The 14,457-nt window shown below is 43.3% G+C and overlaps 1 protein-coding gene across 1 annotated transcript in view; it reads right to left on the bottom strand.

Moving 5' to 3' along the window:
- fam171b (family with sequence similarity 171 member B) overlaps window positions 1–14,457 on the bottom strand; it is a 41,831-nt gene that overhangs the window by 16,013 nt on the left and 11,361 nt on the right. The window contains exons 2-4 of the mRNA XM_067986814.1: window positions 5,734–5,967; window positions 4,665–4,757; window positions 1,196–1,354 (exon numbers count right to left, since the gene is read on the bottom strand). Coding sequence (XP_067842915.1) covers window positions 1,196–1,354; window positions 4,665–4,757; window positions 5,734–5,967 — 486 coding nt within the window. The remainder of the gene's footprint in view (window positions 1–1,195; window positions 1,355–4,664; window positions 4,758–5,733; window positions 5,968–14,457) is intronic.

The following is a 14,457-nucleotide window of genomic DNA, read 5'->3' as shown; positions in this document are numbered from 1 at the left end:
TGCGGTGAAACACAGATCCATCATTAAATCAAACAAAAAGTAACACACGTCAGGCCTAATGGCCTTTTCCTGTTCCTAAAACTTCTGGGGGTGGGAGGGGGGGTGAAATTCAATTTTGGCGGGGGTGTAAAATTGACGATAGCGATGGGCCACCCGTTATACACCCCACCCGATTGAAGTCAATGGAAAGGTAAATCGGATGGGGTGTATCATAGGTGGCTGACCCACTACTGCAGGTTTTGCGGCCCGCCGAAGTTGAATTTTACCCCCCTTGTTTTCGTAAACAAATTATTTCAGATACAAGGAATTATCTCTGCTAAATGTAAATACTGTTATGATTCAGACAAATATTTATCATACTACACAGGATATTGCCTACATTACAACCTTGGTTACACCTCAAAATTAATTCATTGGCTGTGAAAGATGCTCTATAAATGAAAGTTCTTTCTTTTCTCCCAACTTGGTGTTACCTCGGAGTGTCAGAATGAGGTTTATACCTGCAATTTCCCTACTTATCAGCTCCCAACCTCAAGCTTACAACTAGAGTGGGAGACAAGTACTTCCTCACAGTAAGGAAGGGAAGGGAAAAACTGGCAGGAAAATCAAATAGGTTGTGTCTCCAGGGGGATATGTGGTACGGGGTTCGAAAAGGAAGGCAAAAAATTAAAAATCATGCCCACATATAAAAAAATACTGTTACCATTTCAATCTGTACACAAAGTGTGGCATTATCACCAGAAAGCACCTCAGGGTGACAAATATATGGTGGTAGTCAGAGCAATTTCCCACATAGTTAGCTCCTGACTACAATCATATCGCTCCGTTGGGTAGCTCAGTGGAGACTCGGCACTTCTCCACAGGAAGAGGAAAAAACGAATAGGTCTATTAAATGGTTCCATTTTAACAGAATCTTTTCACTTCCTGCATGGGAGCTGTGATAACCCTGCCTCCCAATATCACTTGCTTGACTTCTTTTGCTACAGTGTAAGAAAAGAAGAAAGATTAGCACTGAATTTCAGCTCAGTCAATAAACCAGACCCAGGCAGGCTATGAAGAGGCCTAAACATACATATCGCGCAGGTTTACCAAGGGCCACAAGTGGCCTGAGCTGTAATAGGAGTACCACTGCTACAATGAAACCCAGAATGACAAGATACAATGCGATGATGGTAAGGAGTGATTAAGCCTTTACTTGATTTGTTCATTAAGATTCCCATTGTATGGATAAAGTTGTCTGTTCCCCAGGGAGGCTGTGGAGCTGTGAGATAGGCTGTTAGATTCGAAACATGGGTGTTCTTCGATAGTCTCAGTAATCCCTTTGGAAACTGGACGCTGGGATATCTTTGGTCATCTAAAAAACACAAGAAACTTCGTTACAAGGGCAGGAAAAGAGCAGCCTGAACTGCTGTGTGTTATAGAATTCGATTTGATTGTTCTACCTGGCAGTAAGATTGGCTGACTAGTAGCTTCAAGTTTACAGAGAACAGTATTTAGTAACATGCATATTTCATCCTTTTCTGAATAAAACTAGAAAATACACAGAAAATGTTAAAATTAAATGGAGCCATTTAGAGGGGCATTCCTTGCATATTGTGAACCCACTGTTCCTACAGATTCATGCGCTCTTTTTCACAATGACCCTGCAGAAGCCTGCACTCTAATACACAGCGAGGCAGATAAGTCGCTCACAACTTGAGGCATTACACAGTTGCATGTCTGATTTAAGGCACTGAAGCATAGGGAGTGATCTAGAAGGTAATGTGGCTTGTAAAAAGGGAAGTCTTGGATAAATGGAGGCTTTCCTTTAAACTACGACTGAATAGTTTATTTGCTCTCTAGTCTTACATAACAGAATATTAAAAATAAGAACATGAGAAGCACTCATTCCACTCATCGGCCAGTTTCCTCCACAGACAGTGTACAATTTGGTCCATCAAGGACACTAATCAATCACTCAACAACCTGAGAGAAATTACTTACCATAGGCAAACCACCAGGAAGATGAAACTCTGCAACATTACCCTGACCTGAGCACACTAAGTGAAATCTCAGGACATCACTCCATCCTTACAGTCTACGCTATTTGACTCCAACCTGTTGCATTCTTCCTATTTGATTTCAACATTTTGATATTGGTGACTAAACTAGAAAGTGTTCTACTTGTCGACACTCAACTTGATAGCACAGAATTAGCAAAAAAACATTTAGAAAAAAAAAATTAAAGCTGTCTTCAAACACTATGAAATAATGAAAGGGCTGGATTGCGTGCCTATTGATAGATTATTTCAGTTTGACAGATTGGGAGGACCTGGGGTCATGCATTTAAACTACGCAAAAGTAGGAATAGGCCAGATGTTAGGCAGTTCTTCTTTTCCCAGAGATTAGTGAGCCTCTGGAATGCATTCCCGACTAGTATGGTTTGTGCTGACCCTCTGCAGGAGAGTTCTTGGCTGGGCAGAGGTCACATCAGAGAAGGTAAGTGGATTAACAGATAATGTAAGCATGGTCGACGTGATCTCCTGGAATGAATTCAATCGTCTGAGGGAGTCAGAGAGGAATTTTCCAGAGATTTTTCCCCCTTTATTGTCCCTGGGTTTTTTGCCTCTCCCAGGAGATTACATGGCTGCGGGGTGGGGGTAGGAAGTGTCTAGTCAGGATGCTCCAGGCATCACGAGTGTGGGGCAGACTTGATGGACCAGCTAGGCTTTTCCTGCCCGTCATTTTCGTACTATCATTAAATAGCTGCAATTGTCATTTCAAAAGTTAAATTAAGCCATACAAGGAGAGTGGTACAGCGTTAAGTTTATTTACTAAGTTAGCAGAATTTGGTGCTATCTGCCGAACATGTCATTCAACTGCTTCGTTTCTCAATCCAAGTAACAGCCCTGTAATAACACCATCTGTTAAAGCACAGGCCTCACTTACTGCTTTCACCAATTTAAAATTCCCACTGCTCATGCCACAATTACACTTCCAGCTGACACCAAGTGCTGCAAATGTTTCTGAAATGTGTGTACGCTGCACAACATGCCCTCAGGGTTAATATTGCCCCCCCACCGCCGTTTGAGCTGAAGTCATTGTTTTCAATGTTCCAATGTGCATTTCTGTTGGAGGAGGGCAAAGGCTTAGCACACAAAATCCTGCTTTGTAAAACTGATTACTCTGTTGGAGTCACACATACCGCAATTTAATTACACCCTTTCAAATAAACAAAAATTTGTGCTAGATCAGGTAAAGAAATGCTGATATTAGTTTTAAAAGCTGCATGGAAATCCAGATTTAAACAAGGACATTTTCTTCAAAAAAAAAACTGCTTCCCTCCCCACATCTCTCAGCATCAAAGTAGAAGATAAAAACCATCTGTCCTGTATGATATATCATCATTCTCTGTATTTACCGCCCCCCACTGTGGCTACTCAGTGCTGAGTGGCAGTCCCTGCTGAGTGGCAGTCCCAGCCTAGGGACTTTTCCTGGCTTTGGCACATCAAGATTGCTATCCAAGTTAGGTCCAAATCTGGTTTCCAGGTTTTCCTATGGACCTACTCCCCGGCACATCTGTAACAGATGCTATTTGAATAGGGACCTGTTGCAACGAAGCTCGTGGTGTTTCAGGATTTCAGACAATGGTAACACTGGGGCACTTTGGTGTACTATATGTTAAAAATGCCGCTACTGAGCTGAACTAAGCTCTCAAGGGGTTCAATTAACTGTTTGGCAGGCCTGGCAGGCACATATTAAGTTTCAGAGTCGGCATCTGAATCAGAGACAATGAAATACAATTTGATATTCCAGCGACCATTTGCACTCATCGCTGCAGTGAGAATTCTATTTATTTGAACGCAGTAGCAGTCATTGCCATGTTAGGCTGACGGCCTCCCTCGCCAAGAGTGGAATTCATCAGGCAGCAAAGTGCTGCAAGAAGGTTAAATAAACAGCAGGCAACAGGGAGATGATGTAAGACAGAATGCAGAGGCCCCCTTCTGTGCTGTATCTTTTCTATGGCTCTAGGAGTTATTCCGTTTAAGTTAGGAAGATGATCCACTGAAGTGGGGTAGTGTAGCAATTCCATTATTTTTATATCATTTATGTGAGAATAAGATTTACTGATTTGAACTAAGTGAATCTGATCAGAACTATTGCTCTGGGTTTTTACTGTTTAATAAAGTGTATTAATGATTTGAACTGACCATCACCTCATCTACTTTTAACAGCTAGCCACCTTTTAAGGGACTGAAGAAATACCCAGGCGAAAAACACAAGGAACTGGCTCAGATCACAAGGGGGTGCTATTGTTCATCCCTGGGTTGCTGTATCATAAAAGTAGATATAGGGCAGCGTGAGTCAACTCCCATAAAAGTAAGACATTCAGACCACTTATGAGAGACCGACAACACCAAACGCAACGAGGCATCTGCGGCAGACCCAAATTTGTAACAAAACCCAAAATGACAAGTCTCCAGAGGAGGGTGCATGATTACAATTATTATATCTCCTAGGAGATATGTTGTCATTATATATTTTTTTTAGGGAGGATAGCAGCACTTTATGTTTAAAAGTACTCCCCCAAACATTCTCCATCATCATATTTTTGTTAACTGCAATAAAGGTTATAAAATAAACAATGAGAAAGAACAACAAAAGCAATTACTTACTCTACCTACCAATTTTTCCTCCTGTAATTAAAATAGTGTCTTCAAATAGCCAGAGATTTGCTCGGCTTTGTGGAAGCATTGAAAGAGTTACAGCCGCAAAAACTGAAAAGTAGAAATAAATAGATAAATCTCCATAGCATGTATGTAGTATTACAACACCTGACCTAAATAATACTTAAACTGTTCCAAAAACAATATAGAGTCCAAAATATTGATTCTTCTTTCCAGAATCCTTTAACAGAGCCTCTGATTAAACACCCTCCATGGAACCTCTCTTCATTGCCTCAATGTGAAAGCAGGCAATCAAAACATGGAACTGAAGTTCTCAAGCAAAACCCCAAGCTCTAAACAATTTGCAGGGATTCCAGAAACAGTTTCAACAACCAAAATCAAAGGCGTTAAATAAAGTACTGGCAGGGCATTCCACTGAGCAATCTGATGCACATTGTCGGGATCTCACAACTGCCAGGGTACAAAACAAAGCATATCAGAATTTCAACTGGAGTGAAACTTTCTAGATGGTACCATCATTAGAGATCGTCTCCCAACCTGTAAACTTACAGATTAATATTTTAAAAGCATGAGTTAATTTCTAATGCAATTAGCTTGTGAATTTAGGCAACTGCGTCACTGCTGAAACTGCCAAGGCCAGATGGTCCCCTGAAAACATGAATATACTTGACAGTTTAGTATATTGTTTTTCTTCTCCTACACCAAGACAAAAGAACTCCAAGTCTCAGGCATGTCTAACTGAAGTGAATATAAAATTCAGATTATTCGGTCTATCTAAAGTAACTTCAAAAATGATAATAAATGAATTTTCCTTTTGAGGCATGATGCAGTCACACTAATTACCCGATTGCAGGCTCAATCCTGGGGCTTCTGGAGTACAGCCTGCCTCAGAGGGATTAGAATGAAAGGGTCATACACTGTTGGCAGCCAACTGTAGAACACAGAGAGGCCTGGAGTGCAGTTGCTTGCCCACCTGCTCAACCTGGGAAGGGGTTGGGTGGAGCAGAACCTAGAAAGAGGGAAGAAGAATTAAAATTGGAGAAATAATCATGAAGTGATTTTTTACCTGGCACTCTTCGGGTTTTCCAAGGTAAGGATGCTAGCAGGTAGCCGCCTTTACGTGCTGTAACGGTCAGAGTAAGGCCCAGCTTGTAAGGTACTTTGAAAATAACTCCTCCACCATCCTCAGTAAGGGCTGAGTTAGTCTTTGTGTAGTTAACAAAGACATCAACGATGGCCTGATCCAGATAATGACGAGTGACCACATCATTTATCTGCACCTTCAAAGTAAATAACGACCCTGAAACAAGAGAAGATTAATGTTTAGCAGTTTTGCTAAACTGTTGTTAAAAATAGATCGCACTTCAAATATCCTTTTGAAGATGTGGTTAATTTGTACTCCATTCTCCAGCATGCAGACCAGTATTATTTTATAAATGCAGGGTGGCTTCTGTTTCTGTGTAATTACCTCTTTTGTAAATAAATTCAACAGTTGGTTTTACACTGAAAACTGTAGATGTTTGGGATCGGAATAACTGTACCTTTTAAATTTGACTGGTATTTTATACCAAAATATGCCAATGAAAATGTTTAATTAGTCTAGATTTTCCACTATTTTGAGAAGGGGAGGGACAGCTTGTTGCTCACAAGCTAGAGGCTATGATGAAAATCACGTAGCACAAACATAAATACCTACTGGGACTGAACAGCCATTTAGGAAGAAGACTGCTACTTACATTGAATCTACAGCACAGAAATGGGCCATTCAGCCCAACTGGTCTATGCTGGCGTTTATGCTCCACATGAGCCTCCTCCCTCCTTCATCTACCCTTCTATTCCTTTCTCCTTTGTGTGCTTATCTAGCTTCCCCTTAAATACATCTATGCCAATTGCCTCAATTACTCCTTTGTCGTAGCCCGTTCCACATTCTTACCACTCTTAAAGACCTCTATCAGGTCATCCCTCAGCCTTCTCCCCAGCTTACAGTACCTCACTGAGAACCAAGCGTCCAATGGTTCTACGCCAGGTAGCTTGCGAAATAAAATGACTGACCAAAGGATTATTTTATTGGCAAAATATTTTTTGTGCACCTGATTAACACTGTGTGATGCACTATGGTGGATTCTTCCAAGTGACACAGAGAGGGGTATTCTGGATTCAATGTGGACTTCTGACATGTCTGGAAGATGAAAACCAGACAGCATTTTCCACCATTTTATCTGTCATTACGAGACAACAAACTCATACCGTCACATCTATTTCCACCACTGTGGTGGAAATAGGTAATTAGTTATTGTCATCAACAGGAAGTGGGAGGACAATACTCAGCCAACCCTTTGTCTGGAATGTGTAATTTGATCCAGTCATAGTCAGGCAGGCTAGAGATCGGGGAACGGCCGGCGCCGGCACCGCCCAGATCGGGGAAGGAAGGTGTGAGGCCATGAAGGGATTTCAATATGAGGATCAGAATTTTAAAATCAAGTTGTTGATGGACAGGGAGCCAATGTAGGTCAGCGAACACAGGGTTAATGGATGAACGAGACTTGCTGTGAGTTAGGATACGTGCAGCAGAGTTTTGGATAAGCTCAAGTATATTGAGGGTGGAAGATGGGAGGCCGGCCAAGAGAGCACTAGAAGAGTCGAGTCAGGAGGTAACAAATGCATCAATGAGGCTTTTAGCAGTATATGGGCTGAGGCTGGGGCGGAGATGTGCAATGTTGTGGAGGTGGAAGTAGGTGTCTTTGTGATATGGGTCGGAAGCTCAGCTCAGGGTCAATTAGGATGCCAACACTCCGAACAGTCTGTTTCAGCCTGAGACAGTGGCCTGGGACGGGGGTGGAATCAGTAGCGAGGGAATGGAGCTTGTGGTAGGGACCACATTGGAGGAATTTGCAGTTCATCCAAGACTGGACAGTGGACAAGCAGTCTGATAACAAAAAAAAGAGGCAGTGGACGGGGCATGAGAGGTGGTGATGGTGAGGTACAGCTGGGTGTCGTCAGTATACATGTGGAACTTGACGGCGACATCATCCGAAGAAATGACAAGGGGCAACATGTAGATGAAAAATAGGATGGGGCCAAGGATTGACTCATGGGGGTCTCCAGAGGTAACATTGTGGAAGCAGGAAGAGAAGCCATTTCAGGAGATTCTCTGGCTATGGCTGGATAGATAATAGTGGAACAAAGCAAGGACATTTCCACTCAAATGAACAACGGAGGAGAGGCGTTGGAGAAGGATGGTGTGGTCAACTGTTTTTAAAAACTACTGAAATAAAGATGAAGTGGGATAGTGTACCATGGCCAGTCACAGAGGATTTCACTGTTGACTTTGATTAGAGCCAAAACCTGTTTGGAGAAGTTTAAACATGGAGTTGTGGGAAAGATAGCAGATAGGTACGGGGCCAATGGACGGCAGCACTGCCTTCTACTCCACAGCTGCAGATAATGCACAGTGTCTATTGGAATACAGATGATAGCTGTTGGGAATCGCAGTGTCTCCTCTACACTCCTACAGCTGCTCTGCCAGTTGGGTTATGTGTATCTATGAAGGCTGCTCATCCTTCTTCCATTGCTCCTTCAAGGCCAATATATCCTTCCTGAGGTGCGGTGCCCAGAACTGAATGCAGTACTCCAGATGGGGTCTAACCAGAGCCCTGCACAACTGTAGCATAACTTGCACCCTTTTGTATTCCAGTCCTCTTGAAATAAAGGCCAGCATTCCATTAGCCTTTTAAATTATCTTTTGCACCTGCCCATTAGCTTTTAGTGATTTCTGTACTTGGACCCCTAATTCTCTCTGCTCATCCACGGTTCCTAACTTCTCGCCCTTTGGAAAATACTCTGATCTATCTTTCTTAGGTCCAAAGTGGATGACCTCACACTTTCCCACATTAAACTGCCACAGTTTTACCCACTCACTTAATCGATCAATGTCCCTTTGCAACTGGTGCTCCCATCTACACTATTTACTGTGCCACCTAACTTAGGGTTGACAGCAAACTTAGATATATGGCTCTCTAGTCCTTCATCCAAGCCATTTATAAATATAGTGAAAAGCTGTGGTCCAAGTACAGATTGCTATGGGACACCACTAGTCACATCCTGCCAATTTGAGTACATACCCATTATCCATACTCTCTGTCTCCTACCTTGTAACCAATTCCCTATCCAAGCCAATAGGTTGCCTCCAATTCCATGCGTTCTCATTTTTGTTAACAGTCTCTTATGTGAAACCTTATCGAATGCTATCAGCATGATCTGGAAAAACTCCAATGAAACTCCCCTGTCTTCTGGGGGAGTGAGGCCTCCACAATGCGAGTAGCTACTGGTGGGATTGAATGGGCAGGCATTAGTCCCACCCTGTCACTTCACCAACACCATCTTATTGCTGTTTGTGGGACCTTGCTGTGTGCAAATTGGCTGCCATGTTTTGGTTCCTTTATTTCTTTCCTTCCTTCCTTCCTCCCTCTGATATGGCCCCTATCTTCACTCCTGCACGCCCAAGGAGCACAGGCTTGGGTATATCCGGTGCATAACATGCTTGACCATCCATCACCAGATCAGAATGAATAACATCAAGCACTTTCAGGCCTCACCCTCCTTTTCCAAGACCGCCTACTACACCAGGGTCATCCTGGAGAGCAACGGTACTGTTAACTTTAACTCCACTTCTTTACTGCACCATCAATCATTTCCATAAACCCGCCCCCATCTACCCCTCACCACTAACAAGTTGCAAGGAACTCACTGTCATTGTGGTGCACTAGCCCCCCTCGTCCTCAACCTCATGGCCCATAGTCATTGATCGCCATTATGCCTGTGGACTCAGCCTGCTGCAATGCCTGGTGTGGAAGGGCATCTCGGGAGCAGCAGCAGGTGGACCTTTGAATGGCTGACGAACCCAGTGAAGCGCCCAGGAAGGCCTGCCTGCCGCTAGACACCAAAATGGCAAATAACACATAAATGTATTGTCGTGCACGTTGGTACGGCCAACACAGAATACACTATCATTTACAGGGAATAATACTGAAAGAGGTTAAGAGGGAAAAAGATCTAGGTGTTATTGTGCACAGATCACTGAAGGTTCATGACCCATGTAGAGAAGTTGTAGTTAAAGTTAACAGTATTGGGTGGTATTAATATAACCACTCAGTACAAATCAAAGGACCCTCTTCTGTCATTATACAGGTCACTGGTTGAACTGCATCTGGAGTACTGCAACCAGTTTTGGTCCCCTCACATGATGGGTGATATAGCAGCCTTGGAAAAGGTTCAAAAGAGAGCTACAAGAATAATTCCTAGCTTAAAAAACTGGGTCTATTTACTTAGAGCAGCGTAGATGTAGAGGCGACCTGATAAGAGGAAGACTGGGAAATGGGGGTGGGGAGAGAGGATCAGGGGAGGATAAGTTGGATAGAGTTGGGAAGCAGCAGCAAGAACATGGTGAGTGGGAGCAATGCTGAGAGAGGAGCAGCTAGTAAAGGAGTGAATGAAACCTGGGGGACCCTACTGTGGGTAAATAGTGAAAGATTATGTCCACTGGCAAGCCAGGCCCCACGGCACCAATTTGTGCCAGTCATTGTGAACCTGACATCACACATGGCACACTATCAGCATGATCTGTAAAAACTTCTGTCTGCTGGAGGAGTGGGGCCTCCACAATGAGCAGCCTCCCACCTCGCTTTGACTCTGAAAACACTCCATGCCAGGCCAACCCAGCAATTGACTTGTGGGCCTCTTCAAACATGTGGCCCCATGAACTGACACTGCAACATCATGCGGGGGGCTGTAGCCGTTTCTCTGAGGCTGAATTTGACAAATCCACAGCATTGGCCATCCCACATAATTTGGTTTTGAGAGGGGCATTTCATTCAACGAGAACAGGTAAGGGTGACGTAACTGGAAGTGACATCACTAGCGGAGCTGTAGCTTTTTAGATGCGCAGGAGGAAGTCATGCATCAATCAAAAACCGTAAATACCCACACTCTCACAAAATACTCCATTAAACTAAACACTCTGGGAAAGAGCTATGGTGACTGTGTCAGAGTTATGGATTGTTTTCAGGTTTAGTGGGTAGAAAATGGGGCTGGAGAGAAGGTCACCTTTTACATTACAAAGTGAATAGTGACACTGCGTCCGATGACATCACTTGCCGCACATGCGTCGGACTTTCCGTGAAATCAACTCGCTGCCATTCATGCTGAAATGCCTAACATGGGGGGTAGGAGGAGAACATGATCCATCTCCGTGTCTGGACCACGTTCTCCTTCTCTTTCCTCCTCCACCCTCCCCCCCACCCCAGCTTAGACCTGGATCACATTCTCGTCCCCCCCCTCCCTCCTTCCACCTCTCGCCCATCACAGGGCTCCTGTTTCTCACATCTCTTTCCCACCCTCCCCCAGAGCTCTGGCAGCAGGGGCAGTTGGTGATCTACAATGCGCATCATATCGAAAGAGGAAGTACTCATTCCCTGCAGTAGTCACAGCTAAAGCTTACACCACAGAAGTTAAAAATCCAGATCAGCAGTGATTTCTACCTGCTCTATTCCAATTCACTGCTGTAAGTATCAGATACACGATAACTGATTGACACAAATGATTTTTTATATCACCCACTGGAAAAAGGCAGTTAAAAAAGGGAAATAGATTGAAACACCATACATGGCCAAAAGCTTGTCAAACAATTTGCAATATCTATTTCTATGCATGGAGAGAAATTTCTACCACACGGGAGTGTTCAGATGGTAAACAGTTGCTAACTAAGTGTAAGAAGTTACAAAAGTCTCACGTAAACCTAAGGACTGGACAAACACATATAGCTAAGTGTACATCAATGGTCTGCAACATGTAAATAGTTTATTTTTCCTAGCTGCAAGAAAAGAACGATGCCAGACATAGATTTACCAAAACAACAAATATTAATGCAGGCAGAAGGGAAGCCTAAATATTCCAACTTTGCAATGGGATTTGACACCTCACATTTTAGTGATCACGCTGAATTGTTACGTTATTTTATCAAGCCAGGTCAATTTTTTTTAAAAATCCGTTCATGGGATGTGGGCGTCGCTGGCAAGGCCAGCATTTATTGCCCATCCCTAATTGCGCTTGAGAAGGTGGTGGTGAGCCACCTTCTTGAACCGTCACAATCCATGTGGTGAAGGTTCTCCCACAGTGCTGTTAGGAAGGGAGTTCCAGGATTTGACCCAGCGACGAGGAAGGAACGGCGATATATTTCCAAGTCGGGATGGTGTGTGACTTGGAAGGAACATGCAGGTGGTGTTGTTCCCATGTGCCTGCTGCCCTTGTCCTTCTAGGTGGTAGAGGTCGCTGGTTTGGGAGGTGCTATCAAAGAAGCCTTGGCGAGTTGCTGCAATGCATCCTGTGGATGGTACACACTGCAGCCAAGATGCGCCGGTAGTGAATGTTTAGGGTGGTGGATGGGGTGCCAATCAAGCGGGCTGCTTTGTCCTGGATGGTGTCGAGCTTCTTGAGTGTTGTTGGAGCTGCACTCATCCAGGCAAGTAGAGAATATTCCATCACACTCCTGACTTGTGCCTTGTAGATGATGGAAATTACTTCATAAATAACAATTTTGGATATTATCATGAGACATTAGTGTTCCTGACAGACTGCCTTGCCGGTTATTAATTTTAATGATCAGAAAATCAATTGGGCGCACTGACTTCCGTGTCTGAATGGGCATTCTGCCCTTCCGTTAAGCAAGGCTCTGAACTGGGATTGCTAACTTGTAAAATTTGACCCTATGTAACATAAACTTCAATAATGTATATGTAAGGATGAATATGCAAGCCCTCCAGATCATACATAAACTCTTAGTCCATAATCATTTGCTTTTTCATAAATTCAACATGCTCATGTTTGATGTTCAAACATATTGTAAGTGTAAGACTTGCAATCAGTGATGGTCATATACATTTGCTTAACGCACTTGCATTACATTGCTGGGAGGGGAAATCGCAGGGTGCCACTTTGAAAAGCTGGGTTTGTGGCCATGACCTGTGAACTGGCTGTAAGTTCTTTGAAGCATTTACTGTACTTTTACTATTTTAGTAAATGCTTTAAAGAACTTAAAATTGGGTCCCTGGTCACATTTGGAGACATGCCAAAAGAGGTATTCTCAAATACAGGTCAGCAATGGGGTATGGAGGTGGGGGGAGGGAAAAACAATGGGTGCTTGGGGCAGGAATGGCAGTAAGAGGAAGGCACAAGCACTTGAATGGACCGAAGTGGGAGCAGGAGGAAGGGGTGAAAGAGAATGAAAGCTGTGTGTGCATTACCCCACAGAAATATTACAAAATGGTTTCCCCATCTGTAAGCTAAGCAAACCTCAGTCATTGAAGTGCATAATGTAGTTATACTGTAATTGTAGTAGTGGGGAAGGGAAGCGGGAAGAAAGACCAACTCGGGGCTCGAGAAAAGGTGGCAGGTGGATGCAGGAGTGGGGAGCATGAGGCGACAGGCAGGATTTTTACAGGCCCTGGAGACAATTGCAACTTACACAGTAGCTACAATGACAGTTCCCGACGGACAGTATCCAGCTTACAGTGACTGGCTGGAACTCCAATTCTTCTGCCCAGAAGTTAAATTTTAAACATTTAGACAGCACAGGTGGCACAGTCTGCACTATCTAATTAATTGAACGTCTGAAAATGTCTGCGACTTCCAAAGAAGCCTCAGGCACTTTTTAAGCCAGATTTGACATTACACGCCATGTGATGTGAAACAGTAGTCTCCACCAGGGAGCCTCTCATCTCTTTTCTCTGGAGTCAGTTCAGGCCCTGACTGCGGATTTAGAAATTTTAACACCTCGCATAGTATAAATTCACTTACAGGCGGATTTTATTTACCTAAAAAAGCTTTCCCAGTTAAGAGGTTTGCACCCAAGGCTTTCTTGTTCTGTGTATTTATTTTCTTCTTCAGAACTGTGTTTCTTTCACAGAACGACATTAACTTAAGAACATAAGAATTAGGAGCAGGAGTAGGCCATACGGCCCCTCGAGCCTGCTCCGCCATTCAATAAGAACATGGCTGATCTTCAACCTCAACTCCACTTTCCCGCCCGATCCCCATATCCCTTGATTCCCCTAGAGCCCAAAAATCTATCTATCTCAGCCTTAAACATATTCAACAGCTCAGCATCCACATCTTTGAGACAACGGAGTGCCCACTGAATGTTTTCTGGAATTATCTGTCCCATGTGGCTCTCCTTTATATTGTGGGTCCTACCTCATCTACACATTGATGTGATATTGCATTCAAACAATACTATTTCACAAATGCAAATTATTGGTCATATCCACAAATTTTCACAAGTATATTTTTGCAAAGATATCCATTACTTGTAAAGCAAACAATCTTCATCTCTAAATATTGAATATTTAATCAACAATGTGTAAAAGGATCACTATTTTTCCTTTCTATCTTACACAATGTGTGTTTTTAAATCCTGGACTGATTAGTTTAGATTCCATCATAAAAGGTCATAGTCATAGTGTGGATATTGCTGGATCCTTCTCCTAATAATTGATGGTTTTTACTTCACGGAAAACAGTTCCTGTCCAAGGAAACACAGGAAGGAAAATCAGAAGCCTATTTCCAGTTCCGAATCGGGCAGAAATTTGGCAGAGAATTTATTGAGACCTGGAAAATATCACCCAGGATTTACTGTGCAACTTCACTTCAAACCAGCACCCATCCAGTGACCACTTTGCTGAACATCTCCATTCTGTTTTCAAGTGTGACCCTGACCTCCCTGTTCCTCAGCACTAAC

This window comes from Heptranchias perlo, chromosome 7 (genome assembly GCF_035084215.1).
Source record: "Heptranchias perlo isolate sHepPer1 chromosome 7, sHepPer1.hap1, whole genome shotgun sequence".
NCBI classification, from domain to species: Eukaryota; Metazoa; Chordata; class Chondrichthyes; order Hexanchiformes; family Hexanchidae; genus Heptranchias; species Heptranchias perlo.
The sequence above is the reverse complement of the archived record's forward strand: the minus strand, read 5'-3'. Positions and strand labels throughout refer to the sequence as shown.